The sequence below is a fragment of the Oncorhynchus nerka genome, linkage group LG18 (assembly GCF_034236695.1).
Source record: "Oncorhynchus nerka isolate Pitt River linkage group LG18, Oner_Uvic_2.0, whole genome shotgun sequence".
NCBI classification, from domain to species: Eukaryota; Metazoa; Chordata; class Actinopteri; order Salmoniformes; family Salmonidae; genus Oncorhynchus; species Oncorhynchus nerka.
The window spans coordinates 25,239,377-25,265,197 of NC_088413.1; the positions used below are offsets into that span (position 1 = coordinate 25,239,377).

The 25,821-nt window shown below is 44.7% G+C and overlaps 1 protein-coding gene across 2 annotated transcripts in view; it reads right to left on the bottom strand.

Moving 5' to 3' along the window:
- Positions 1–2,947: 2,947 nt before the first annotated feature.
- Positions 2,948–25,821, bottom strand: part of LOC115145575 (TBC1 domain family member 9-like) — a 28,048-nt gene continuing 5,174 nt past the window's right edge. For both annotated transcript variants that reach the window (XM_029687065.2, XM_029687064.2), the window contains exons 3-23: positions 22,219–22,329; positions 19,203–19,321; positions 18,375–18,603; positions 17,994–18,070; positions 17,696–17,880; positions 15,871–16,078; positions 14,449–14,655; positions 13,910–14,089; positions 12,661–12,811; positions 10,665–10,879; positions 9,756–9,873; positions 9,220–9,505; positions 8,560–8,689; positions 8,209–8,307; positions 7,987–8,055; positions 7,072–7,324; positions 6,864–6,929; positions 6,107–6,190; positions 5,804–5,872; positions 5,099–5,202; positions 2,948–4,935 (exon numbers count right to left, since the gene is read on the bottom strand). In XM_029687065.2, the coding sequence (XP_029542925.1) occupies positions 4,138–4,935; positions 5,099–5,202; positions 5,804–5,872; positions 6,107–6,190; positions 6,864–6,929; positions 7,072–7,324; positions 7,987–8,055; positions 8,209–8,307; positions 8,560–8,689; positions 9,220–9,505; positions 9,756–9,873; positions 10,665–10,879; positions 12,661–12,811; positions 13,910–14,089; positions 14,449–14,655; positions 15,871–16,078; positions 17,696–17,880; positions 17,994–18,070; positions 18,375–18,603; positions 19,203–19,321; positions 22,219–22,329 (3,758 nt within the window). In that variant the 3' untranslated portion in view covers positions 2,948–4,137. The remainder of the gene's footprint in view (positions 4,936–5,098; positions 5,203–5,803; positions 5,873–6,106; positions 6,191–6,863; positions 6,930–7,071; positions 7,325–7,986; positions 8,056–8,208; positions 8,308–8,559; positions 8,690–9,219; positions 9,506–9,755; positions 9,874–10,664; positions 10,880–12,660; positions 12,812–13,909; positions 14,090–14,448; positions 14,656–15,870; positions 16,079–17,695; positions 17,881–17,993; positions 18,071–18,374; positions 18,604–19,202; positions 19,322–22,218; positions 22,330–25,821) is intronic.

Here is a 25,821-nt window from a genome sequence, read left to right on the forward strand (position 1 = left end):
TCCTGTCTGGTCCAGCGACGGTGGGTTTGTGCCCATAGGCGACGTTGTTGCCGGTGATGTCTGGTGAGGACCTGCCTTACTACAACAGGCCTACAAGCCCTCAGTCCAGCCTTTCTCAGCCTATTGCGGACAGTCTGAGCACTGATGGAGGGATTGTGCGTTCCTGGTGTAACTCGGGCAGTTGTTGCCATCCTGTACCTGTCCCGCAGGTGTGATGTTCAGATGTACCGATCCTGTGCAGGTGTTGTTGCACGTGCTCCGCCACTGTGAGGACGATCAGCTGTCTGTCCCGTCTCCCTGTAGCGCTGTCTTAGGCGTCTCACAGTACGGACATTGCAATTTAGTGCCCTGGCCACATCTGCAGTCCTCATGCCTCCTTGCAGCATGCCTAAGGCACGTTCACGCAGATGAGCAGGGACCCTGAGCATCTTTATTTTTGTGTTTTTCAGAGTCAGTAGAAATACCTCTTTAGTGTCCTACGTTTTCACAACTGTGACCTTAATTGCCTACCGTCTGTAAGCTGTTAGTGTCTTAACGACCGTTCCACAGGTGCATGTTCATCAATTGTTTATGGCTCATTGAACAAGCATGGGAAGCTGTTAAACCCTTTACAGTGAAGATCTGTGAAGTTATTTGGATTTTTACGAATTATCTTTGAAAGACAGGGTCCTGAAAAAGGGACATTTCTTTTTTTGCTGAGTTTACATAGCTATCTACCACAGAGTATTTGGAACCACTGGGGCTCTTTTACTCTGTTCACCCCACAGCTACCAGCAGACCTATATGAATATCAGAAGTATCAGTAACACGAAGATGGGTTTACTGAATGTAATCATTCACTTCATTACAACAATATGTTGCTTATCTACAACATTTCTAGCAATAACATCAGTAACGTGCAGGGGACCCATCGTACCCAGCTGTCGAGAGGCTTGTCTAAGCTCTCAGCCAATAGGAGTTAGGGTGTCGAGGACAGGGGCTTAAGGTGGGAGAGTTTAATTGGCTAACAGCCAGATTCATGACAGTCTGTCAAAAGGTAACTGGTGTTCCTGATGAAATTGTGACAGACCAGGTGGGATAGTTGGCTTTATTTCGATTGGCTGCCTATTGATAGAGACGTTTAAACATACCAGGCAGTAGTGTTCAGTCTGGTTTAACCATGCTAGCAGCTACCTTAATTCTCTACAATAAGTTACATGTCACTGGTGTTTTTAGGGGGACAAAATGTTTGAGCACATGTTGGAATGGACTGATGTCCCAGAACCGTTCAAATCGTAATGCTGGTACATGTGGAGTGAAGAGTTTGCCTCTCAGTCAATATACAGAGGTGACAGAAGTGGGAGGGTTGTGACGTGAACTAGGGACTAAATGTCAAATTTAGCTACTGCTCAGCTACTGAGAAACGCCACCTTCTTATGTAAAAGACAAAACTGACCCTGGGCCTCCCGAGTGGCGCAGAGGTCTAAGACACTAAGGCAGTGCTAGAGGCATCACTACAGACCCGAGTTCGATCCCAGGCTGTATCACAACCGGCCATGATCGGGAGTCCCATAGCGCAGCACACAATTGGGCCAGCATCATCCGGGTTGGGGGGAGGGGGCTTTACTTGGCTCATCGCACCCTAGCGACTCCTTGTGGTGCGCCGGGCAACCTGCATGCCGACCTCGGTCGTCAGTTGAACAGTGCTTCCTCAGGCACATTGGTGCGGCTAGCTTCCGGGTGTTAAGAAGCGCGGTTGGGCTGACCACCCAGGTTCATGGTAAACACACAGGAATGAGAACTTGATAAACAGAACATTATTGGTTAACATATTACCCCTGTGGCCAAAGAGGAAAAAACAGTGATTGGAGTATAAACAGAAAATAATCCTAAAAGCAAGAGGGAATTGGGGACATTGTTTGCTACCACACATAAGACCGTGTAGGCTCTCTACCGTGTAGGCTCTGGGATGAATGGTAAAAAAAATAAACACTATCATTCAGCATCACACATGATTAATTAGATGTTAATAATTTAATAAATCAAATTCTTTATCCTAACAACACAGAACATTAATTAAAATTCAGTGTTCTACATCAGTTTCCCAAAGACGGTCCTGAATCAGCTGTGTAGTGCAAACACGTGTACCCAGGGGGGCCCCAGGACCGAGTTTGAGAAACCCTGTTCTACATTCTAATGACCTTTGAATCCATAATTTAGGGACATGATGCGTTTGCTCAGGTCCTGGGATGAACAATTATTACATAACTGCAGTCAAAGGAGGACAGAGAATGACGTATTAGCAGACCAGTAAACACTTCAACCCAATCCATTACTACGTTAATGGATTAATCATTGCTAGAGAATGTTCCCATATGCATTACAATGGCAAGCTCTTATTGGTCAACCTGAACCACACCCCCAAGCATCTGCAGAGCAGCAGATGAGAAGGAAGCGAGAGATTTCACAAACAACCTGTATGTGACAAAGTCTCTATTTCAGCATGTCTCCCACGCTGACACTGCGCACCATTGTCGAAGCTAGAGAACTGCAAAAATGTTAGCCATTAACCCTTAGGTAGAAAAGAGAAAAGTATTTGCAGTGGTGGCATCAGATATTCTACTCCCTCATTTTTTTCTTGTTTAAAATGGAGCTGAGTAGACCAGACCCAACTGCTATCGCATTGGTGTCTATGGGAGAGCCACCCCCTTAAGTAGACAGGAACTGACATTCTTTCAATGATAAACAGCCTTATGAAAGCATCCTCATTTATCCTTATCTTTGGTGGCATTACAGGATTTTGGGTCTGATTCTGGAACATTCTCTTCTCCAGCAGAGGGTGCTCTGTCTCAATCTCTGTATAGATCTGTCTTCCCCTCTCAATGTCGAAACAGAGCTTATCAATATTTATCCCAGGCTACAGTATGAGCAACCCTAATGGATAAATCCCATAAAGAGACATGAGACATTTTTAATATGTAGCGTAAGACCGTTCATTCTACACTTTTTATTTAGTTGAAGTGGTACACTTAAAATCATGACCTTTGTACATGACAAAATCATTGACATTGGAACAAAAAAATATATAAAACAGCATAAAAATATACAGAGCAAAAAGTTCAAAAACATTGTTTTTAAAAAAAAGAAAGAAGCTTTTGGAGTGTGCTGACGAGTGCAGGAGTGGCACAGAAAAAAGGCAGAAAACATGCTTTTGGAATTAAAAGGAAAGATGTTGTAAATGTCATTTTTTCCTGATAAAACAAAGTGCGTGTGCTCTACAGTTCAGCATGCAGGCTAAGCTACCACACAAATGAAATCTAAACAGTGTTTTCCTTAGTGAATTTACTGAAGTACATCTAGTCAGATAAAGCTTTCACCACCATTCATATTTCATTCCAGTGCAAGTGTGGGTTATCCTGAAGCGGCAGAAACTAATCTTCCCAACTCTAGAAGTACAGTCACTTCATTGTAGCTAACGGAAGCTACCCCTCTTAACCATTGTTTCTAGTGTAAATTAGCAGCTAATAGATTAGCAGTGAGTACAACTGCTCCACAGGTTGCTGTTAGTCAATTAGCCTAGCGGTTAATGAGTTAGCGGGTGACAGAACTCTACAACGACTGAGCAGTGTTCCTCTGGGACTGTGACAGGCCACTCCTGGACTGGGCTGGTGGTCTGTAAGACTTAAACATCATGATACGTAGTAGTCTAACTGGTTTAGCTATTATTAGTAGTAACATGTATACATGACTTCATATAAAGTACAGCAAGCACAGCTAAAAACATGTACAGTACACACACACCACAGCTCTGCCTGAATTACTTTTGAGGTCAAAGGTCAATAAAGCCCTTTTTGTCCTTCCCTGGTCCCTCTGCTGAGCAGAATCTTCTAACCCTAAAGATAAAACAGGTTGTTGACATCTGGTAAAATACATTGCTAAGAGCAGGTATTTATTTGATTTCTTTACTCTTATAGTATTGCACACAAATGTTAGACTTTTCAGTTCCAGCAGACTGTCATTCTTGTCACCCAACAAAGAGGAGAAGACTGGGTTTTTCACGTTGTACATTTACATGACACGTTTCCCTGTTTTCCGAAGCAGTCAACCTACAGAGCAAGAGTCTGTCTCTGTAAATTCTCTTTTTCATTGAGGCATTAGTTACCCAGACAGGGAGATCTCATAGTCGCTGGCGGACAGTAGGGAGCACCCCACTTTCCTCACATTCTTGGCATTGGTGATACGTGCGGCCACCTCCACTGGCTTCTCGAAGTAAAGCACCAGGGCCTGCTCAGTGAGCACCGATGCCAGGAACTGCTCAAAGGTGATGGCCCAGTCTTTATCTATGCTGGTGCTGTGAGGCAGCCCCCCATCTCTGCCATGGGGCCCACCTTCACCGTGAAGCCCGTTCCCTACCCCTCCACCATGGGGCCCGTTCTTGCTGCGCACCAGGACCGTGTCGTCATTAATGTCCTCGCAGTGAAGCTTGTCGTCGAGCTCATGGGAGCCGCCGCTGAGCACAGAGTAGGACGACATGGACGTGTCGTCTTTGGTCTCGTCATCTGAGATGAGCATGGAGGACGATGTCCCCGTGTCCTTCGGGGACGAGTCCTCCAGCTTAATGTCCTCCATGGCAGACAGCTGCTCGCCCCTGCCATCCCTCTTCGCAGGGCCACAGGGCCTGGCCTGGCTCTCCTTCTCCCCCTCTCCCTGGCCCCTCTGCTGGAAGACACCCCCAGGCTTGGTCCCTCCATCTCGGGCTGGCCCACTGGTTTTGGCCTCCTCTGGATCATCCTGGTCCTGCTCCTCCTGGTCCTTGGAATGGCAGAAGAGCTTGCCCACCTCGCCCATTTCCAGCAGCAGGCTGGTGACGGTGGCCGTGGCGTGGTACAGCTCCTGCTCCTGGGCGTCCTCGCTGAACATGTTGTACAGTGTCTTGCACAGCTCTATGAACTGGCTCTGAAGGAGAGAGAGAGAGGAAGACATACAGGTTAGCCTGGATTGGAAGATGAGGTAGATTAATTGGCACGACACACAATTTAATAGCCTCACACAGCCACTTTGATCAAGTGGACTCCACTGACTCCCCCTGGGGAGGTGGAGTGGTTCTTAATGCTCTTACCTGGTTGAGTTTGGGCAGATCCTTCATGTTGTCCAGTTTGTTCTTGGTACCCTGGTTCCACAGCCTCAGGTAGTGGCGGTAGTCAGGGGTGTGCAGTTTCTTCACTGTAGAAACAGAGGTGGCCATTAAGAGTTAAAAGCTAGCAGCCTGGCACACTGACTATTTATAGGAGGCCATAACAACAACTAATGTATGTGCTGTTGTCAAGTAAAAAGTGTTGAATGAATAAGAGAACATACACCAATAATGCCCTCAATAAACTGAAGTGGCATGCAGGCCTAGCTTGGGGACCATTTAACATGCAACACTCCCAGTTGCACTTTGAGACTGTTCAATTCTTATTGTCTGGAAAATCAGTAAGTATATCGTCCCTAATCAGCGACCGTAGACTATTTTTGCTCCAAGAAAACATGATACATAGAAAAGTAACAGTGCTTCCCCTTTTCATCCCAGACTTTTGGGATGTGTGTGTATGGAGTCAAATGGTTTGAAATCATTTCAAATAGGAGGGAGATTAGAGAGCTACAGCTAAGTTCCTTACAGTGAAATGGGTGTTCTTGAGGTACAGTAAATAAAGGCCTTTGCAAAAAAAAAAGGAACATGAACGGTAGACATTGTGGCTTAAGGTATTATCATTTAGATTGGAGCATTTACAAACTAGCGATAGATACGTATGTCTCATAACTATTTTATAGCAGTGCGTACCTTTCTCAGTCTTGAACGTGACCCTGACAAAGCCATCATCCTTCTCGCTCTTGCACTTGGGGTCAAGGCCTGGAGGAAGGGAAAGGTCAAGAGTGCAAAGGTCAAAGGACACATTAGGAAGTTATCTGAAGACAAAAAAAGTGGGAGGTTGAAATAGGTTGATTCATGCCATGAGTGGAGTGTGACTGTGATTGAGAGCACATAAGGCTCTGGTCAACATTAGTGGACTATACAGGGAAAAGGGTGCAATTTGGGGTGGAAACATTGTGTAACCTCTGGCGTGTTGATGAGGACATGGCCTACCATTGGAAGTTTCCGGGGTGATGTCCTCAAAGAAGTACTGGGTGGCCTCGAAGGCAGAGTCTGGTTCCTGCTCATGGGTCACCTCTGGGAGGGGACAGGAAGATACAACATTTTAGGCCTTACCATTGTTATTATAATTGATAGCATTTATATAGCGCCTTTCCAAGTGCTGTAAGGGGCGTTATCATAACGCCTCAAATACTGCAGTTGAAAAAGTGCAATATAAATTGTATCCATTTATCATTATCTTTCCATCGAGGCCTCACACATCCCAATGTTTGATCATAAGTCTGAAGTCATTTCTGTATCCTCCTCTCGCTAAACATCTGTTAGTTCTCAACATATATCATTCTGCCAGAGACAATATTTCCATGTGGCTGGCAAAGGAAAAAAGCTAACCCCATCATTCCGAGAATCAAAACAATAGCTGCTTCAGGCTTTGCTGTTATACAGGGAATTAACGCGACCTGAGCCAGAGAGCCATGAAAGCTCTTCTGATTGAGAGGTAGATTTCCAGCAGAGTGAAAATACTGTTGTGTGAGTCTTGAGCACCATCCAACCGCAGCTTCCCTTCTCCATATGCTCAACCAAGCGAGGGAGAGAACAAAATAAGTTATCTTTGCTCCTTTACAGTAAATAAATCCAATCCCCTATCCTTAAAACATCCTCCCCCTCACTCAGTTATGACAGCATATAAGGAGTATAGATTTCCCTCTGGACTTCTTTCCCTCTCTGGGAACAGTACACACACACTTACCAGGAATCACATGCATCTTGTACAGGAGCTTCAGTTTCTCAGTCAGATCCCCATGGCATAAAACACCTGAAATACACCATAGATGTGATAATTTGTCATGACATTTCATTATGTCTATATAGACTTAATATCCATTTTGACCAGTTGCTACAATCATTAGTCAACTTCTATTTGATACACCCCCTCACCCACCTCCACCAATACTCACTCAGTCCACTAATAAACTCCCGGAAATTAATCAGAGAGTCTCCGTTATGGTCCAGGAGCCTGAAGAAGCGCAGGGCCAGGAGGTCTGCATGGGCCCCGTTGACAGGGGCCCAGGGGAAGAGCAGGGAGAACAGCCCCCTGAACTGCTCCAGGTCGATGCGGTACTGCTCCAGGTAGGGCAGGCTGGGGTCGTGGCGCTCCGTGGGGTTGCTGCCACCCGTTCCGCCCCAATAGCAGCTGGTCAGGTGTTCCGCCTGGAGAATGAAGATGGTAGAAATAGATTCAACAGGGTTTTAATGTGAATGAAATAAATATATTACATTTATGTAGCAGTTTCCTAGAAAATGTTGAAGTATAAAGAAGCGAGGTAGAATGAGACCAAATGGTGATACCTATGCTAAATGTGGGAAAATGTGGTCGCCCAAGGTGAGGAAATGCATATAGATACCGCTGAATTGCTTTGCACAATGTTTCTAATGGATAAGTACATGATATCAGAGAACAATGTGAACATAGCACAACATTGGGTATTAAAAGTTCTCTACTTCTAACATCTTATACCAGCAACCCTGACCATTAGAACTGTGCTGAAGACTCATCCGTCTTTCTCCATGTCCTCTAACAGGACTGCGCAGTGAGCGTCTGTTGTGTTAATGGATGAAGAGTAAAATGCTGTTGCCAGGGTTTTAGGTCTGTCTCTATGGATATTAAGTACCGGCTCCAACTATAGCCCATAATTCAGCATTGCCGTGGCAGCAGGGCACTATGTGAGAGCTAGGAGAAATGAGACGCCCTGCCAAAGAGAAAGGGAGGCTGAGAAAAAGCAATACAGGAAGAGATTAGTTCCTTTAAGTTCCTATTGGTTAGAGGTCAGTTCCATTTAGTTCATATTGGCTACAGCATGGCTGTCACTCACCTTGAACAGAACGTAGAGCTCCTCCAGTTCGTCGATGCTGAAGGCAGTCTCCGTGACAATGGTTCTGACCTGAAAGAGAACAGTGGATTTAGGAGCTGTGTGAGGAGATCAGAACTAACCAGCATTGAATACAATCAGAAACGATGGCTTAAAATGACTTGAAATCCTCCACACCAAACATCTGGTGTACCATACAGTGTGTGTAATAGCAGGGGTCATTACCACGTTGCGTTTGGTGGTGTCCTCGATGGTCTGGATGACCCTTAGCCTCTGTTTGAAGCGCATCTGCTCGATCACGTCTGCCCGGATGGAGCCAAACTTCTACAAACAGCCACATGGGACCGAGAGAGAGAGGTCAACACTGCTGCTATCCTACGGCTGGGATATTCACTGAGACTGCATAATCACCAGCCAGAGTAAAGGTCAAAACAGAGTGACAGTTCTACCAGTGAATACACTTGGGTCTAGGAAGCATGGTTGGGCTGAATTCCATTTAAACTTAATTGACCCCATCTCTGACAGATTGAAGGAGTGATTGAATGACGGTGTCCTGGTCATGTTGAGAAGACTCACCTCGTAGGAGCTGCGGACCAGCTTGAAGATGTCCACCTCCGGGTGGGGATCCCCATCGTCTGTCAGCAGGGAGTGCAGGTGGGGGATGGGAGGCAGGGTGCTGTCCTTATTGGACACGCTGTCCAGGTACCTACACACAAACATGTCACACAACCAAATCCTTTATATTGACAGCTTATCAATATCAAGCTTTAATTGAATTAAGAAGTGTTCTTACTGCAGTGTTTCAAAACAAGATGATCTCTCGTGTCACTTCCGCCAACACAATTTGACCTTTGACCCAACTCATGGGGTCTGCTCTTTGAGTGAAAAACTAAAGTACCATGACTGACCAGCAAACCCATGTTGAATGACCTAATTGGTTATGGTTAGTATTAAGGTCAGGGCAAAGGTTAGGGTTTTAGTTCAGGTTAGGTTTAGGGTTCCAGTCATGAGTTGGCCTACCAATCATGTCCCTTTAGTCCAGGGCTGTTCGAATTCTGGTACTGCAGGGATAAAAACCATTCTGGTTTTCATCAGACCTGGTGCACCAGGTGAATACAATTAACTACCAGGTAGAAACAAATCAAGAAGTGTTTCTGCCCTCCAGGACCGAAAATGAAAAGCCCTGTTTTAGTATCTTTGGCCCCTTGTCGGTCTTCCACCCCCACCCGTCCTCACCTTCCCAGTACGGTCATGGCCTCTCCATCGTCCTTGGCCCCCAGCAGCTGGTGGATGTTGGCGTGCAGCACGCTGAGGGCCAGCTGGAAGATGACCTTGATGCCCTCGTAGAAGAAGCAGTCGACCACCACCACGGCACTCTCGAAGGGCATGACACTGAGGAACAGGGTGAGGAACCAGGAGAGGGAAATGGTAGAGATGACTCCCAGGTCCTGCATGCAGTCGTAGAGTTCAGGGACGTACTCCCTGGCCAGCTCCTCAAAAACACCCTGGTCTACCAGAGCTCCTGGAGAAGGAGAAGTGGGAGGTTAGCAAGACAGAAAAAAGTAGGCCTATGCGGACACTGATACAGTAAGAGGGAGAACGATGCCAACAGATATGCACAAAGACTGAGGGACACATACACACATCTGAACACAAAACATAAAATAGAGAGACACTGAGACCAAGTTAAAAACGCAGAGGCAAACACACCAGTCAACCACAAAGCCACCCATTGCCCTACTACAGCCTCATTCCAGGAGCTTCCAACTGACCTACGACCCTGGTGTTGTAGTAGTCAGGCAGCATCCGCTCACACAGAGCCACCAGCAGCCAGAAGGCCTCCTCCTCTTTAGCATACAGCAGCAGCACCGACGTCACAATGTTCATGGCCTAGGAAGAACCACCAAGATTATTCAGAATAATACATTCAACTTCTATAGCGCTTTTCTTTACAGAATCTCAAAGCCCATCAAAAAGCAAAACAAGAATCAAATTAAACAGCTATGTGACAGTAGGTCTGGACTACAGTTTTCAGCCTGAGTTAAACGTCTTCAGAGTTTCAAGCTGCCAACAGATGGACTGGCAGTCAAGAGGGAACCACATGACTTCGACCCGCAGGGGGAACCAAGATTAGGGACCCGTGGGGGAGTCAGGACAGCTATAGAAGTGGCAAACTACTATGTGACTTGACCATTTATAAACTGAAGAGCAGTGTGAATGTTTGTGTTGTAAAATAAGTGTGTGTGTGTGTGTGTAACAAGCTCTCACGATCTCACTGCAGAATCAGATGTTTGTCCACAAACATAACATTTTGAAGATTAGGCATTCTGAATGGTTAAGGGTTAAGGTTTGGGATAGACAAAAATAGTGCTTAGCGCTGGGATTGAACACGCGACTTTCAGAGCCGGAGCTCGCAGCTTACGCCCATCCGCCATCCCTGTCCACAGGACTTAAAGGTAATAGCGCCAACATTGCCCCTAGAGGCCGGTTTTGAAGTAATCTCATGACATTCTGCTTTGGCAGTGGATCTTGAGCGACAGGACTGGTGCGGCTGTGTGTATACTATATACCATGCGTGTATACTATATACCATGCGTGTATACTATATACCATGCGTGTATACTATATACCATGCGTGTATACTATATACCATGCGTGTATACTATATACCATGCGTGTACCTGGCAGTAGCCTATGTTGGGGTTTCTGAAGGCGTAGGCAGTAAGGACCCTTCGTAGGGCAGCGATCCCCATCTCGTTCTGGAAGGCTGGGTGTTCAGGGAGGGAGCGGTGCAGGTCTCTCTCGATCTCCTCCGTGGCCAGGTTGTACTTCCCCATAGACTTCTCTACCAGGTCCTCATAGTAGCCAGGGTGGGTCGCCATCTCGTTGATCGCCCCTGGGGCGGGATATAGGGACCACAGTTAGTATAGCATTAAACGAGGTCCATTGGCACCAGACCATCAGCCAATTGCCATTTTAAAAATTGGTCTGGTGAAACAAAGTTAATGTCAGGCCTAAGATTTTCAGGGGGAAATGGAAAGAGAGCCTGTGATGAGACTTCTGCATTTGGACGTTAACGCAACATCTTAACTCCTCCACATTTACTGGATTGGTTGAACAGTGCAGAAGAGAACCTCCCCCCCAACAGTTATTTTTTTATTCTCTTCAAGACCATATAGGGGATCTAGTTTCAGGCGTTTATTTTACACCTGGCTAAATTAGGCTAGCATTGCAATGGCATTGCATATTCAATGTTATCAGTTTCAGAAATGGTTGGAGTGATGAAACCAGAACTCAAGCCATTGCTCATTCCATCTCTACTAACGGAGGGATGCGGCAAGCAGCTAGTAGACATGCAGAGGTAAGCCTTCCACTCAACACTTTAGGCAGAATCCCTTCTACACTAAAACCTTAGTGCCTTTATAGCACTCCTGTACTCCCAGCTGTGGAAGCAGCAACAACAACATAGGCTAAACCATTAAGAGGGAGGGGGTGGGGGGGTCCTGGGTAAAAGTCTGTTGAATCATAACACCCTCAAACTCACTCTTCTAGTGCAGTCAAACTCAGGCTTATCAACAGTTCCCACTGTGACAGTGAGTGTGAGTAGAGGGAAAAGTATATAGGTTGCATTCAAATTCTGCATCTTCTTCCACATAAAAACACAGCTAGCGAGCTTCGCCAACAGAGACGCTAGGCTAACATGTAAACACACCAGTCCCTCCAGGAAGTGCAGATGTATGGCTGCCATGGCGACTGCGGAAGGTACCACAAGTAGGTCACTAGGGGACGGAAAGAGCAGGTAGATAGTCGCTAACTGTTAGTGCTGTCGCGTGGGTGCAAGGAATTTCCTCCAGGAAGAAGAGGCTGAAGTATAAAACATTGTTTGGTGATTTCAGCAGTGACTCTCCCTGTAGGCCAACTGGTTCTTCAGGTTTATTTATATAGGTCAGCTTTTCACAGCTACGGTGGTCACAATGTAGGCCTACGTCTCTAACACAACCCCTACATAAGCTGCTGTGTTTGTTAAGCCTGGTTAAACCAGACTGACAGTGTTCAGTTTGGCGTACAGTAAGCAGACTATAGAATGTGTGCTCTCACTGTAATATGCTGTAGCAGTGGACGTGAAGCATGCAGTCCAGTTACAGGTTAGATACAGTACGATACTGCTGCTCAGGCAGGAGATGGGAATGGAACGCGTTGCCAAGGCCAAGCTAATGCATGTTTAATGAGGCTACCCAAATCCATATGTACACTGAAAGAAAAGCTAATATTTGACTATCAATAATTCTAATACACCTGGATGATGAACCATTCTGTGCTCATACCACAAAAGGGGGTTTGGGAAAACCCAAAACTAAAATCTGATGTGTTTTTCCTGTTGTTTTTCCTCCTGTGATAACAATAACTATAGTAATGAGATGTGTGGTCCCACCACATGATGCCGAATGCAGGTTAGGAGTTGGTGTATGAGCACGTAGTACTGTCTATCCGTGGTCTTTGAGTGTGTGTCAGCGCGGCTTGTGGAGATACAGAATGAGTGAAAGTCGAGTATATGAATGTCAAGAACCCGGGGGCATAATGTAATATACAAATGACTATGTACAGTGAATGTGAGAGTGCATTGTGAGATCATGCCCACGGACTGTTTGTGAGAACGCGTGCGACTGTTGGCCTCACCGGAGAAGAGCAGCCACAGCTCTCCCCTCATGTTCTCTGGGATGCCTTTAAGCACCAGGTCCTTGGTCTTCTCTGTACGGTACATACACACCCCCTGGCCGTACTCAGTGATGTGGTTCTTCCACGCCTGTTCCTTCAGGAACTCCTTGGCCTGGGGAAAAATAAAAATTGACAGTTAATAATCTTGCATGTGTTGGAAAAAGAAAAAAGAGAAATGTCATAAGAGACACATTTCATGCCAGTAAAGCGCCCCTTAGAGAGAACTACAGAATGATGTTCAAGGACAGAGAGAGCGAGAGAAAGAAAGTAGACATGCTTACATTGTTTTAATACACACAGAATGTAAGCGAGAGAGATCAGGATGGTTCGTAGGAGGCAAAAAACTAATTACCACCTCATTAAATAACGAGCCAGAGAGCCTTCAAAGCCTAAACAATATTTCTATCTTTCGACACAGACGTATGCAGCACAAATACTCCCCTAGAGGTCTCTGAAGAATTTCATTAAGGCTTTATTTACTTAAATTAACTTGGATTTAATATACTTTCCACACACTTCCCCCTCCATTGGTCTACATCTGCAACATCCCTGCAGGCCTTTGAACTGTGCAATGCAAAGCCAGCTGGAGGTTAGCGCAGGAACAGAACACACTGACTGTAAGCCAAGCTTTGTTTTAGATCAAGGTTGAGACACTGATGGCACCCGACAGACATGGCCGCTCTGTTTCTGGCTCCTAAATCACATCTGCTAAATAGTTGTAGGCAAGCAATACAATTTGATTTGAGGCTTGGGAAAAGCCTCAGGTTACTACATGCAGAAATTGGATTCCCAATGGCTTATTCAGCATGCAGGTATATACACGCAATTACAGTTTGTTACAATATTTTGTCACTAAATAAATGTATTCAACTCAATTAATTTAGTCCAAGTTCAGTTCCATCAATCATGTGCAATCATTCCAATTCTCTACTATAGCATCTTCTTGTGTTCGACCACATGTTTATTTAACTAGGCAAGTCAGTTAAGGACTAATTCTAATTTACAATGACATTCCTACCCCAACCAAACCCGGATGACGCTGGGCCAATTGTGCGCTGTCCTATGAGACTCCCAATCACAGCCGGTTGTGATACAGCCTGGAATCGAACCAGGGTCTGTAGTGACACCTCTAGCACTGAGATGCAGTGCCTTACACCGCTGCGCCACTCGAGAGCCCCCAACATGTGAACAGAACATTCATTGACCGTACCAGTTTGGGGTTGAACTCCTCCGGCGAGCGGCGGCGGTACATGGTCATGAGGGCCTGGGTGGCGGTGGGCACGCTGTTGTCATTGAGGTTAAACTGGCGCTCACCCTCGGAGGAGCCCTCTGAGCCCAGACTGCTGCGTTGGGGACTGCTGGAGAGGAGAGAGCCCTGCTGGGAGTACACCTAGAGGAGAGAGAGACACAGATTCAGGATCAGAATTAGGAGATTGTTAATGCAACAAATTATCATGAGTTTATCATAACAACTGTTCTGAGACTTGTGATGAGATGACAAACTAATAATACTGAGAATACACCTGGTGGAGAGCAGAACAAGTCCAGGATCAGGGTAAGGATAGTTAATGCAGTGTGCTTTATGATAAGAGCTGATCAGAGACCTGTGATAATAATCATGCTAAGTATTTACTGAAGACCTGGAGTAGAGGGAGACTTATCAGCAAACTTGGGGAGCAGTTGTGGAAGAGTATAGACCTAAATGATGTACAACATCCTAGATATACAATGACATAGATGTGCCCTCACCTCATCGTCGGAGCTGTTCACACTCCCGGTGGTCTCCCTCTCGAAGTAGATCTTGGAGGTGGTCTGCTGCAGGAAGTCAGAGATCCTCTGGACCAGGAAGTCCCGGTCCTTGAGGTTGGCGAACAGGAAGGTCATCCTGTTCTTGGTGCTGATGGACACTGGGCTGGGGAAAAAGTTGGAGCTGTCTGCCTTCTCCACTATCGTCACCTGGGAGGGACAGACACACAGAGGTCTGTCACAACAGATATGTCATTCATGTATCAGTCACAACAGATATGTCAGTCACAATAGATGTCAGCCATATGTCAGACAACAGATATGCCAGTCATAACAAATCAAATGTTATTGGTCACATACACATATTTAGCAGATGTTATTGCAGGTGTAGCGTAATGCTTGTGTTCCTAGCTCCAACGGTGCAGTAATATCTAACAATTCACAACAATACACACACATCTAAAGTAAAAGAATGGAGTTAAGAAATGTATAAATATTAGGACGAGCAATGTCAGAGTGGCATTGACTAAAATACTAGTAAATTGAATACAGTATAAAATATATTATATGAGATGAGTAACGCAGTAAGTAAGCATTATTAAAGTGACCAGTGATTCCATGTATATTGGGCAGCAGCCTCTGAGGTGCAGGGTTGAGTAATCGGGTGCTAGCCTGCTACCACCCGGTTGTGTCAGACAACAGATACGCCAGTCACGTCAGTCATAAGATATGAGGATGCAACATAAGATATAAATCTCCTATTTCATATGAGAAAGTGTTCGATGTAGAACACGAATTACAGTAACCCATCACATGTGTATTGATTTATTTCACCATCTAACCACATAGGTCATTGCACATGAGAATATTGACCTAAGGCCAACATACCATACCAAGCACACAATAGGTTTCACCATATCAACACTTCAACCCACATACTAGGTGACTGAATTGATTCAGTGCCACACATCGTAACACTAGACATTAGTAGTCGATCCACGTTCTGCCCTGCCAGCGATTGGTAGTTTAAGATGGCTGATGGGGATAGGATGTGACAGGGTGGGTGGGGCGATGGGGTCCTGATTGACATGGCAATGGCTGGGCGAGGGGCAGCCAGTGACTAAAGCAGATTGGGAGTGACAGCCCCTACCAGAGTGTTAAGCCGGCTGCTGCTCTTTCCAACTGCCCTGCTAGTAACCCCTACAGCACAACTTGTCAAAGGTAACCTTTCTTTCCTGATGGAAAATCTCAAATCTATAGTGGTCCCACATTGACTTATGTCTTGGCATCATCCAACAAGTCTAGTTCAACGGTCACCAACCCGAAATCCCAGAGAGCTCCAGTCAGTGCAGACTACTGCTCCGGGCCAACACTAAGCTCCAGGACTATGGTCTATCACCAGAGCCTGTACCCAGCCAGACTCACCTCTCTAAGGGGGATGATGAGGCTGCACAGGGTCTCCTCCTTGGAAGTGAAGCAGATGTAGTTAGTGGAGACAAACATCTGGCCCAGGATGTGCATCTTGTTGAAGGGGGTCCAAAGGGAGCAGCCTGTATGTCCGTCCAGCTTCTCATCCTTGGGCAGACGGAACAAGGCCCGGTAACGCTCGCTCTTAGCCCTGGCATCCAGGTCCCTGGGTGAGACAACAAGGTTCAAGAGATTGTCTAGTCTAGAGACGGTCAAGAATCTAATTCGGAACATAATCTGTTGTCTTTAAATAGCAGCAGTAAATTGAGACTAACTGTCGGTGCAGTTCTTGACACAAACCGGTGCGCCTGGCACCTACTACCATAACATGTTCAAAAGGCCCTTAAATCTATCGTCTTGCCCATTCATGCTGTGAATAGCACACACACACAATCCAAGACTCAACTGTCTCTAGGCCTGAAAATCCTTCTTTAACCTTTCTCCTCCACTTCAGTCTATATCATGGAAAGAGCAGGCATTCTTAATGTTTTGTACGCAGTGTATTTCCATAAAAATGTATATATTCCAAATACCTTTACAAATGTATGTCACACATTAAAATACATTTGGCCAATGTTTTATATTTCCCATGCATCCTAAAATGCATCCCAAAAACAATTTCAAATGTTTTTTTTTCTTTGGATGAAAAATAAAATAAAATCAGGTCAATGTAATGAAAGAGCAATTTGCAACCAAGTATGACAGTATAATACTACAATAGACATCTAGATGGGGCAACAGTTCCTACTACAATAGACATCTAGATGGGGCAACAGTTCCTACTACAATAGACATCTGGATGGGGCAACAGTTCCTACTACAATAGACATCTGGATGGGGCAATTCCTACTACAATAGACATCTGGATGGGGCAACAGTTCCTACTACAATAGACATCTGGATGGGGCAACAGTTCCTACTACAATAGACATCTGGATGGGGCAACAGTTCCTACTACAATAGACATCTGGATGGGGCAACAGTTCCTACTACAATAGACATCTGGATGGGGCAACAGTTCCTACTACAATAGACATCTGGATGGGGCAACAGTTCCTACTACAATAGACATCTGGATGGGGCAACAGTTCCTACTACAATAGACATCTGGATGGGGCAACAGTTCCTACTACAATAGACATCTGGATGGGGCAACAGTTCCTTCTACAATAGACATCTATATAGGGCAACAGTATGAGTAGTAGTTAGAGAGTTGGAATCTGTCTTGAGGGAAATACATTTGAAAGTCTTGGGCTAATGAAGCAAACTTGGGTGTTCAAAGTTAATAGCGCCAGTAAAAGTTCAGCTGTACCTAAAATGATTATGACAAAGTCGTGCTGTAGATTTAAAGAATGCAAAAGTGTCTGTGAGCCAAACTACTAGAAAGGAACCCAGTTTAAATATACTACTAATGCCTCCTCAGCTGGTTTTCCTTCAGGCACGTTGGAACAAGACTATACATTTCTTTCCTCTGAAGTCATTTTTGTTGTTTGTTGGTGGTCTTATGTAGTCATTTAGTTAAGTATTGGTATATTGTTTATTAAACTGTGTAAAACTTACAATGTCATGCAACCACATGGAATGGCTGTGAATGGTTATAAGTCACCCGCAGCAAAGAATTTTGTGCAGCATTATAAATGACTACATCTCCCCAGGAAACCAATCCTCCTCAACTATCAACCGAACCTATTGAGGGGAGACCAACAAAAATCTATCAACTACAACATCCAGCCTCACCAAACCTTCCCAGAACCTCCCCAGAACCCCCTCCACCAAACCTCACCTCTTGAGGGCAGACACCTTTTTGGGTGTCTTCCTCTTGAGTTTGGGTAGAGAGCGGTCCTGCTCAAAGCCCTTGTTGTCAAGGAGCTGTCTCATGGCGATGTTGGCCAGTTGCTCCATCAGCTTGAAGGTCTCGTTGATGTTGAGGAAGACCGAGAAGACGTGCTCAGCCACCCGCGTGCTCACCTTGGCCCGAGGAATGGAAGCATGAATGAAGGTTAGAGGGGTGTATGGATGGATAAAGAGACGTTAAAGCGATGGTAACATGCAGTATAGTTGATATGATTTACAAGGCTCACCTTGACTGCATCGGGGAGGAGGAGTGTGGCGCTTTTCTCCAGCTGGGTGATGTCGGCCCAGCGGATCACCAGCTTGGCTGAGGAGGGAAGAAAGAGAGACGGAGAGAGAGACGGAGAGAGAGCGAGCGAGAGAAAGAGAGAGAAAGAGAAATTGAAGATGGTTGCATTTATACATTTTTGGGTTGCATAAAAGCCGATCGTTTGAAATATACATCACCTCATCTTAAAAAAAGACATTGTATCCACACAGAGAAAATATCAAGGGGCTGTACTATTTTGGGACTTATGAAGGGTCTTCAAAAGCTATGCATAATCGGTATGTAGTACTAACCAGGTATGCAGTGGTGTGTGTACCTGTGCCAGCATGCCAGTGGTCCCTACCTTCTTTCCCCAGCAGGTAAGAGTAGAAGCAGATGTGGTTGATGCTGAGGTAGAGCCAGCCCTGCCGGGGCACACGGCCCTTCCAGTAGCTACAGGAGTAGTAGTTGACCAGCTTCTCCTCTTCAGGCATGCCAAACAGCTTACGGAACGTACAAATGGCCTCCTTGAATTTGTCAGTGTCATCGTCCTCCTTCACGTCGTGGTTCTTGTTGTACTCGGCGATAATACCCTGGGGGCAAGAAAGAAATAGACAGAGTGAAGGACTTTAAGAGAGACAATCAATAAAAGTTCAACAATTCATTTTCAAATAGAGATAGCTAGAAAGTGAGAGAGTGAGTGGCAGACAAAGTGAGAGAACTAAATAAATCTTATCTGGCTAGCTTTTGTAATCTATTCATTGAGTAAGAACTACTTCATCACCATACAGATAAATACAGAACCTGATTTAGAGGCTGTGTCAGGAGCTGGACCTGTTCTTAGGTTACAATAGTAAATATAGCCGGGCTTTGTTATTTTGCCCCTGGCAGGAGTTATTTTGACAATACTACTTTGACTACATGCTAGGCTAATATTACACCTGGCATGACGAACATTTCACAGTCAAACGTGATATGTTTCAATATCCAAACTGTCAAAATGAATTGCTGACAACCACCATTACTATTGTCACAAACACCATTACAAAAAGATTTGTGAAATTCCACAAAGCCCACCATGCAATCCCTCTAAACACAAAACACAACCAACCTTCCAAATCACAGAGAAGTCCATACTGTTTCTTTAGAGACAAGCATCTGCTAAGTGACTCATATATACACTAAACAGTACCTGAACTTTGCCCTTGACAAAGGTAGTGATGTCATTCTCGTTCTCAAAGATGGACAGCGTCTGCAGGAGGTTCTGCTCCAGCCACTCCCAGTGCTCTGTGATCTCCTTACGGGAGCACCCTATGGAACGAGGGAGGGGAGAAGAGACGGAGGAGGAGACAGGGGTGCATCAGGGAACTTGATTACAAGAGGCTCCCAGGAGAATGTGGAGGCATGGAGTTTCACCCATTCATTTTCTTTAAGACATTACAGCATGTCGACTGAGACGCTCTTCATCATTCTTACAATTGTATGCAAATTGAACATGTGTAGCATACTTGGAATCCTAACCTACTCTTCTGGATACTAAGTAGTATGGAGGTACATGATTCAGGACCAGTGACAGACGAGGGGAAAGACAGTACGGAGAGCAGTAACAAGCTGTTCAGACGGCTAATCAAGACTACTAGACAACCCACCAGGCTATAAACCTAGGTGTTATTTTAGACTGACCTAAAAAAAAAATTTAACCAGGCAAGTCAGTTAAGTACAAATTCTTATTTACAATGACGGCCTAGCAACAGTGGGTTAACTGCCTTGTTCAGGGGCAGAACAGATTTTTAAACTGTCAGCTCGGGGACTCAATCTAGCACCCTTTCGTTTACTGGCCCACATCAGAAATGTGCCCAAATCAGCTTTTTAATGACCTTAGAAACATTGTCAAAGTGTGACTATTCCTCTGTCAAGCCCACACTGACTAATGCATGTTTTTATTACTGACAGGCTTGATTATTGTAATACACTCCTGTCTGGTCTCCCCCCTCAACAAAAAAACATAAGCCAGCTTTAATTCATTCAGAATGCAGCAGCACGTGTGCTTACAAAGGCCAGGAGGAGAGCACATACACACCACCTATTTTAAAGTCACTGCATTGGTAAGCCGGTTAGTTTTAGAGTGGATTTTAAAATTGCTTTATTGATTTTTAAAGCACTACGTGGGTTTGCACCTGAATACATGTCTGATATCTTATGTGCCGGGTTGTCCCTCTGATCCTCTGTCACTAGCCTTTCAGCTGTTCCAAAGGTCACTCAGAACAGCCACTATGGTCCTGGCCTTAGAACAGCATCTAGACATGCTTTCACTTAGGGTTATTTTAATCATATTCCCATATATAATCACATGTATTTTAATGAATTAGTCTCATATGTACTGTTATTTTAAGTTCTCTTAAATGTTTTATTGTCTTAAATACAAATAACTATCTTTTATTTGTTAATCACTTTGAAACGCATCCTGTAAGAAATGTGCTATATAAATAAAGTTTGATTAAATCTAGACAGCCCAGCCACTGACATTACTTGGCCATCCCCTCTGCTCGAACTACCACACATATGGCGATAAGCTCATGGCTAGAGCGCTATTGGCCAATTAGCTTCAGATATGTTACGATCCTACTTAAAAAGGTGAAATAATAATGCCCTGCAATACAGCACACCTTAAATTCAAGGAGAATTGTGAATAGTATTGGCAGGCAAATCCTTATTGGTGCTACTGTGGCTACTTGTTAGCAGCTACTTAGTGGTAGTGAAATCTGAGAGCCAGTCCAGGCAGAGCCTGCTAGCACAGAAACCTCAGTGTCCACTATTGTTAGAGGCCTCATCCGTCATCCATCTCCCCTGTAAGTAGCCCACTGCTGCTCATCTCTTAGCTACATTAGCGATGACGTCTGGCAGACAGACTGCTCCACGCTCCCTCTGTGCTGGAGGATGGGCGGATAGGGAGAGGGGAGGGAGGAGTGGTTGCCATTTCAAGGCCAGCCCTCAGGAGTCTTCTTCTCTGGGCTTCCATTTCAGAGAGGGTCTTCTCTCCTGTTTCTTTCCCCTACTCCTTTTTCCATATGGGAGCACTCACTAAGGCAAATACACATGCTCGTAGTCACACACTATTCAAAGTCCTCCAACATAACAGACTTTTCGACCCCCCGATAAAGCCAGATTGAGCTACAGGCCTTTCTATTATATCATGGATGCTGTGTGTGTGCAGGACTTTCCTAAGTCAATTTATATTATTTTGTGACTAGAAAAGTCATTGTTGTGATACAATGTGTTTTGATATTATTTCCATGATCATTTCATTTTGGGTCATACAATGTAAAATAACAAAGTTATTTCTATCAATATTATAATACCGACTTTGTCATCAGTCCTTTGTATTGGTCTAGACTATGTCTGACAGATGAGACTGACTCACAAACAAAAAGGAGAAATCAAAACATGACCTACCTGGCACCCGTGACCCCCTAACTAAAACTAAACTCAAGAGTCATAGTCAAAACCGTTGCAGTGTGCGTGTGTCTCTCCGCTCTCTCGCCATTCATTTAAAAACAGAGCCATTGTTCATTACATCTGGGGAGTATAGTTCTGAAGCCTCTCCTTACTTACACAATGATCCCTCTTTAAAAATAAATCCTTCCTTTCCTGTCCGCTTGTCATGGGTCCATGGGATTGCATTGTGGCTCCTCCAGAGTAATAAATTATTTGTGTGACAGAACTGCTCAAGGAAAGAGGAAGGTGAAGATTGGGGTTTCTGTGATGTCACAAACCATTGTAACTAGCCAAAAGAGGTGTGATGAGATAGCCCATTTGATTGAGATCGTGTCAGTATCTTACATTTACAGCCCCGAGTTATCCTTTTAGCTTTTCCATATAGGACATTAGGGTGGTTAACCCTTTAACATGCAAAGAGAGAGTGTTAACAGATGAAGTCAGCAGATGTAATGTAAGATTTACCATGCTAGCTAATTAACAAAAAAAAAAAAAGCATGACAGCCCCTCGTATTTTGAGCGAATCACCATCGATTCCCATTCCTGGTATCCGTTTCTCCCCAGTCTAGCCCTTTAAGAGCAGTGGGCCATGACGTGATGCTTGGCATTAGCAGGAAGTGAGAACATGGTGCAGGAAGAGAGGGCCTTGTGTGCAAAGGGGAGGGGGGAGAGAAAGAAAAAGCGAGAGAGAACTAGACACACACAGTACACACCATGAGCAATGATCCAGTAGATTAGGGAGTCAGGTGTCTGGTAAAGGATTCTGTAGGGGGCCACTCGAGCACTGGAGTCCAGCACCACGTCCAGTGTTCCTACCAACAGACCTGCGGTGGGAGGAGTAGGGAATACCGTGGGTTAGGAAGGGAGACACTGTGGGAATATCATGATCATCTATACAACATTGTTTGGACGTTGAATAGATAATGCATTGATTGTCTTGAAAAGCAAATACAAACAAGTCATGAATCCTCCCCCTAAAAAAATGACTTCAAAGCAAAAACCCAACAAAAGAGTTTCTGTTTTAGCCCATTTCGGAAACGTAACAAAGCAGCCCCCTCCACCATGTGAGACAGCAGACCGTTCTGGGACATTAACCCTTGTTAGACCACTTATGCTCTCCTTGAAAGGCCCTTGATGGAGCCCTCTGGCTATGAGATCACCACTTATGAAATAGAGGGAGGAGGAAGGGGTATTTAGGGCTGACGGGCAGCTGTGGCTTTCCTGTCCTGACTGCTTCATGCCCAATTTATATTATAGGACCAAACCGAGCCACACAAACCAGGGCTGTGCCCATATCTACAAAGCATCTCAGAGTAGGAGTGCTGAACTCAGATCAGTTTAGCCTTTTAGATCATAATTAGATATGTTTTTATGGACAGGTGGGGACCTGATCTTAAATCAGCACTCCTACTCTGAGACATTTAGTGGATGGGGTCTGGGCTGGCCTGGTTACACATCCACCATAGTTGCTGGAACTGTGCTGGAAAAGACACAATGAAGAAATATCCCAGCCAGCACAGTACGGTTCTGGTTGGCACTAATGTGTGAATCTGGTATCAGTGTTCTTGTATGGAGAAATGGGGTGGATGGGCAGATGGCACAGAGCTCAGATTTCCCATGTGACAGATCGATGCGGAGAGAAGAAGGTGAGAGTAAAGTCCCCTGGAATAAAAAGGACGAATCCCCTATAATCTAATGACCGAGGGATGAATCCCCTATAATCTAATGAACGAGGGATGAATCCCCTATAATCTAATGAACGAGGGATGAATCCCCTATAATCTAATGAACGAGGGAAGTGGAGAGATAGATGGACAGATTATGGACTCATGACAGCTGAAAGAAGCCAATAACTCCAGTCTCTTTTAAAGAGTTGTTTACAGTAATACTACATGACTAGTGTCTAGCTACTGTCTATTGTAAACCACAAGATCATAAAATAAGAAACTGGTACCACAATTCCCCCCCAAAAAATATATATATATTTTTTAAAGTGGAGGAAAAACATCTGAAGTGATGAATACCCTAGTCTTGCTGAAAGGCTTTTGTTGTGAATAGTGATAAGTCTAGTTTTTTTTAATGTCTTGGGGTCTACACTAATATGTTGTCATCAAAGTTTGAGTGGAAATGACACTCCTCCAACAAACTCAACCTTTGATAGAAAGAAGCTTTTTGACTGCCATATTCCCCAGTCACCCCGAAACTATTCCCTGTTGGGAATTTTACCATGACAGCTTTTTGCCAGTGGCGCATCAGACGCATAGAATTCTATGAGTCACACAGACCGAGATAGATGAAAAGAGCAATATGGGGAGAGAGGGGAACAGAGACAGACATGCAGAAAGGGAGCAAGAGAAACCAAAACGGCCAGTCTGGATGATATTCTTCTGTCCATACATGATGTCTGCTGGAGGACTTCTGGGACACCACTCATCTCCACTAGCTGCTCTAATAAAGACATCTGAATACAATTACATCTATGGGGATTCATTTCCCTCTCCCTCCTGTTCTCTCTCTTTTAATCCTATGCAGGGTGCAATCAAAGGTTAGGACGAATTCAATGAGAAGTGCTTAGTGTGCTTCTACACCTGCATTGCTTGCTGTTTGGGGTTTTAGGCTGGGTTTCTGTACAGCACTGAGATATCAGCTGATGTACGAAGGGCTATATAAATAAATTTGATTTGATTTGATTAAAGGCAAATAGATAATTAATATATCATTAACATGTTAATGATCAATGATGGCTGTATATATCACAGTGTGGGCCTTTAAGAAGCAGTAAGGGCAATTCAGGTTTCACACTGGATGGTCGTAATCAATATGGCCGTCGGTTCTGACAAGTGTAAGGGCTTGAGATTTCCCATCTGAACTAGGCCTATACCTGTAGTTGCAACTCACCGTGAACAAAACCAACAGACAAACTTTCAACTGTATCTTCACATTAGTCACCATTGATAACTGTACAGAAACGTTAGAATATTTATTTGCTTCAAGTGTTAACTGCAATGGCAAAAGCAGAACAAACATAGAGCTACAGTACGAAATCACGGGGAAACAGAAAATGAATTAGATGGGAGAGAACAGAACAGCTTGGCCGATATGCAAAAGGTTTGTGTGTTAGCCTCCATTTCAAAGGGTTAGCACAGACACCGAAGCTGTTGTTGTTACTTGGGGCTGGCTAATGCAAGAATACAGGATCTGGGCCTTTCTGACAAACATGTTGTGGGCATATAAGGACATTTTCAGTTTCAAACTTCAACCGGTTGTTTCTGTTGAACAGTGTTAAATCCAGTTCTGCACCCCCAGGGTTGCACATTTTTGGTCTAGCCCAGCACTAACACCACATTCAACTAAGAACATGATGAGTGGACTAGTTGAATTGAGTGTGCTAGTGCTGGGCTGGAACAAAATGTGCAACCATGGGGGTTACCTCAAGACATGGAGTTGCAGAACACTGAACAAATATCTGTGAAGCACCTCTCAGTTGGATAGGCAGGGCATGACCTGAACCCAGCGGTGTTGCAGGGATGTGAGTTAGGGGTTAACACAGGAAGTACAGGTGTCAAGCACAACAAAAGAGACCACTGACGAGTGAGACCCACAACATCCTGTGACTTCCACGACTACATGCAACCTACAGCTCAAACCTCTCACTCCAAATAATCTGCACAGTTAAGATAAACAGCAATGGAGAGGATTAGTATGCACGGTATTTTATGAAGAAGGAATTAGTGCACCCTACATCATCGTGACAATATTACTTGTTTTGATCAGAGGGCTACTTTTCCCCTCAGAACACATGATCCTCCACCATGCTATAATAACAAGAGTTAACATGAACTACTGTACTGTGGTGTTTTGTATATGGTGAAGAGAAGGACCCCAGACCTATAGCCTAGTGTTTACCCTTTAATCCATAACATGAACTTTGGGAAACCACACAATTGTCTGTGACTATATGTTCCTATACATTTGATTGTACTTTCAACACCCCCAACGTAACTAACACACACACACACACACACACACACACACGACCAAAGAAAAACAAGACGTACAGAAACTAAGCTCCAATGATGAGAAATGCTTCCTTTGTTGTGGGTGGGGATGGAAAGAAACGAGCCCGAGTCTACATACAGTAGACTGGAGAACAGACCAGCATCATGTGATGTTTTGGACTTTTTATAGATTGGAGAACCCAAGAAACAAGGTCAGAAGCTGGGCTGCCTATTGTTACTTAGCAAAGCTCCATTCTTTGTTCAGTTGAGATGGCTAGTTCCTACTTTCCACTCAAGAGTGGGAAAAAACACCATCTT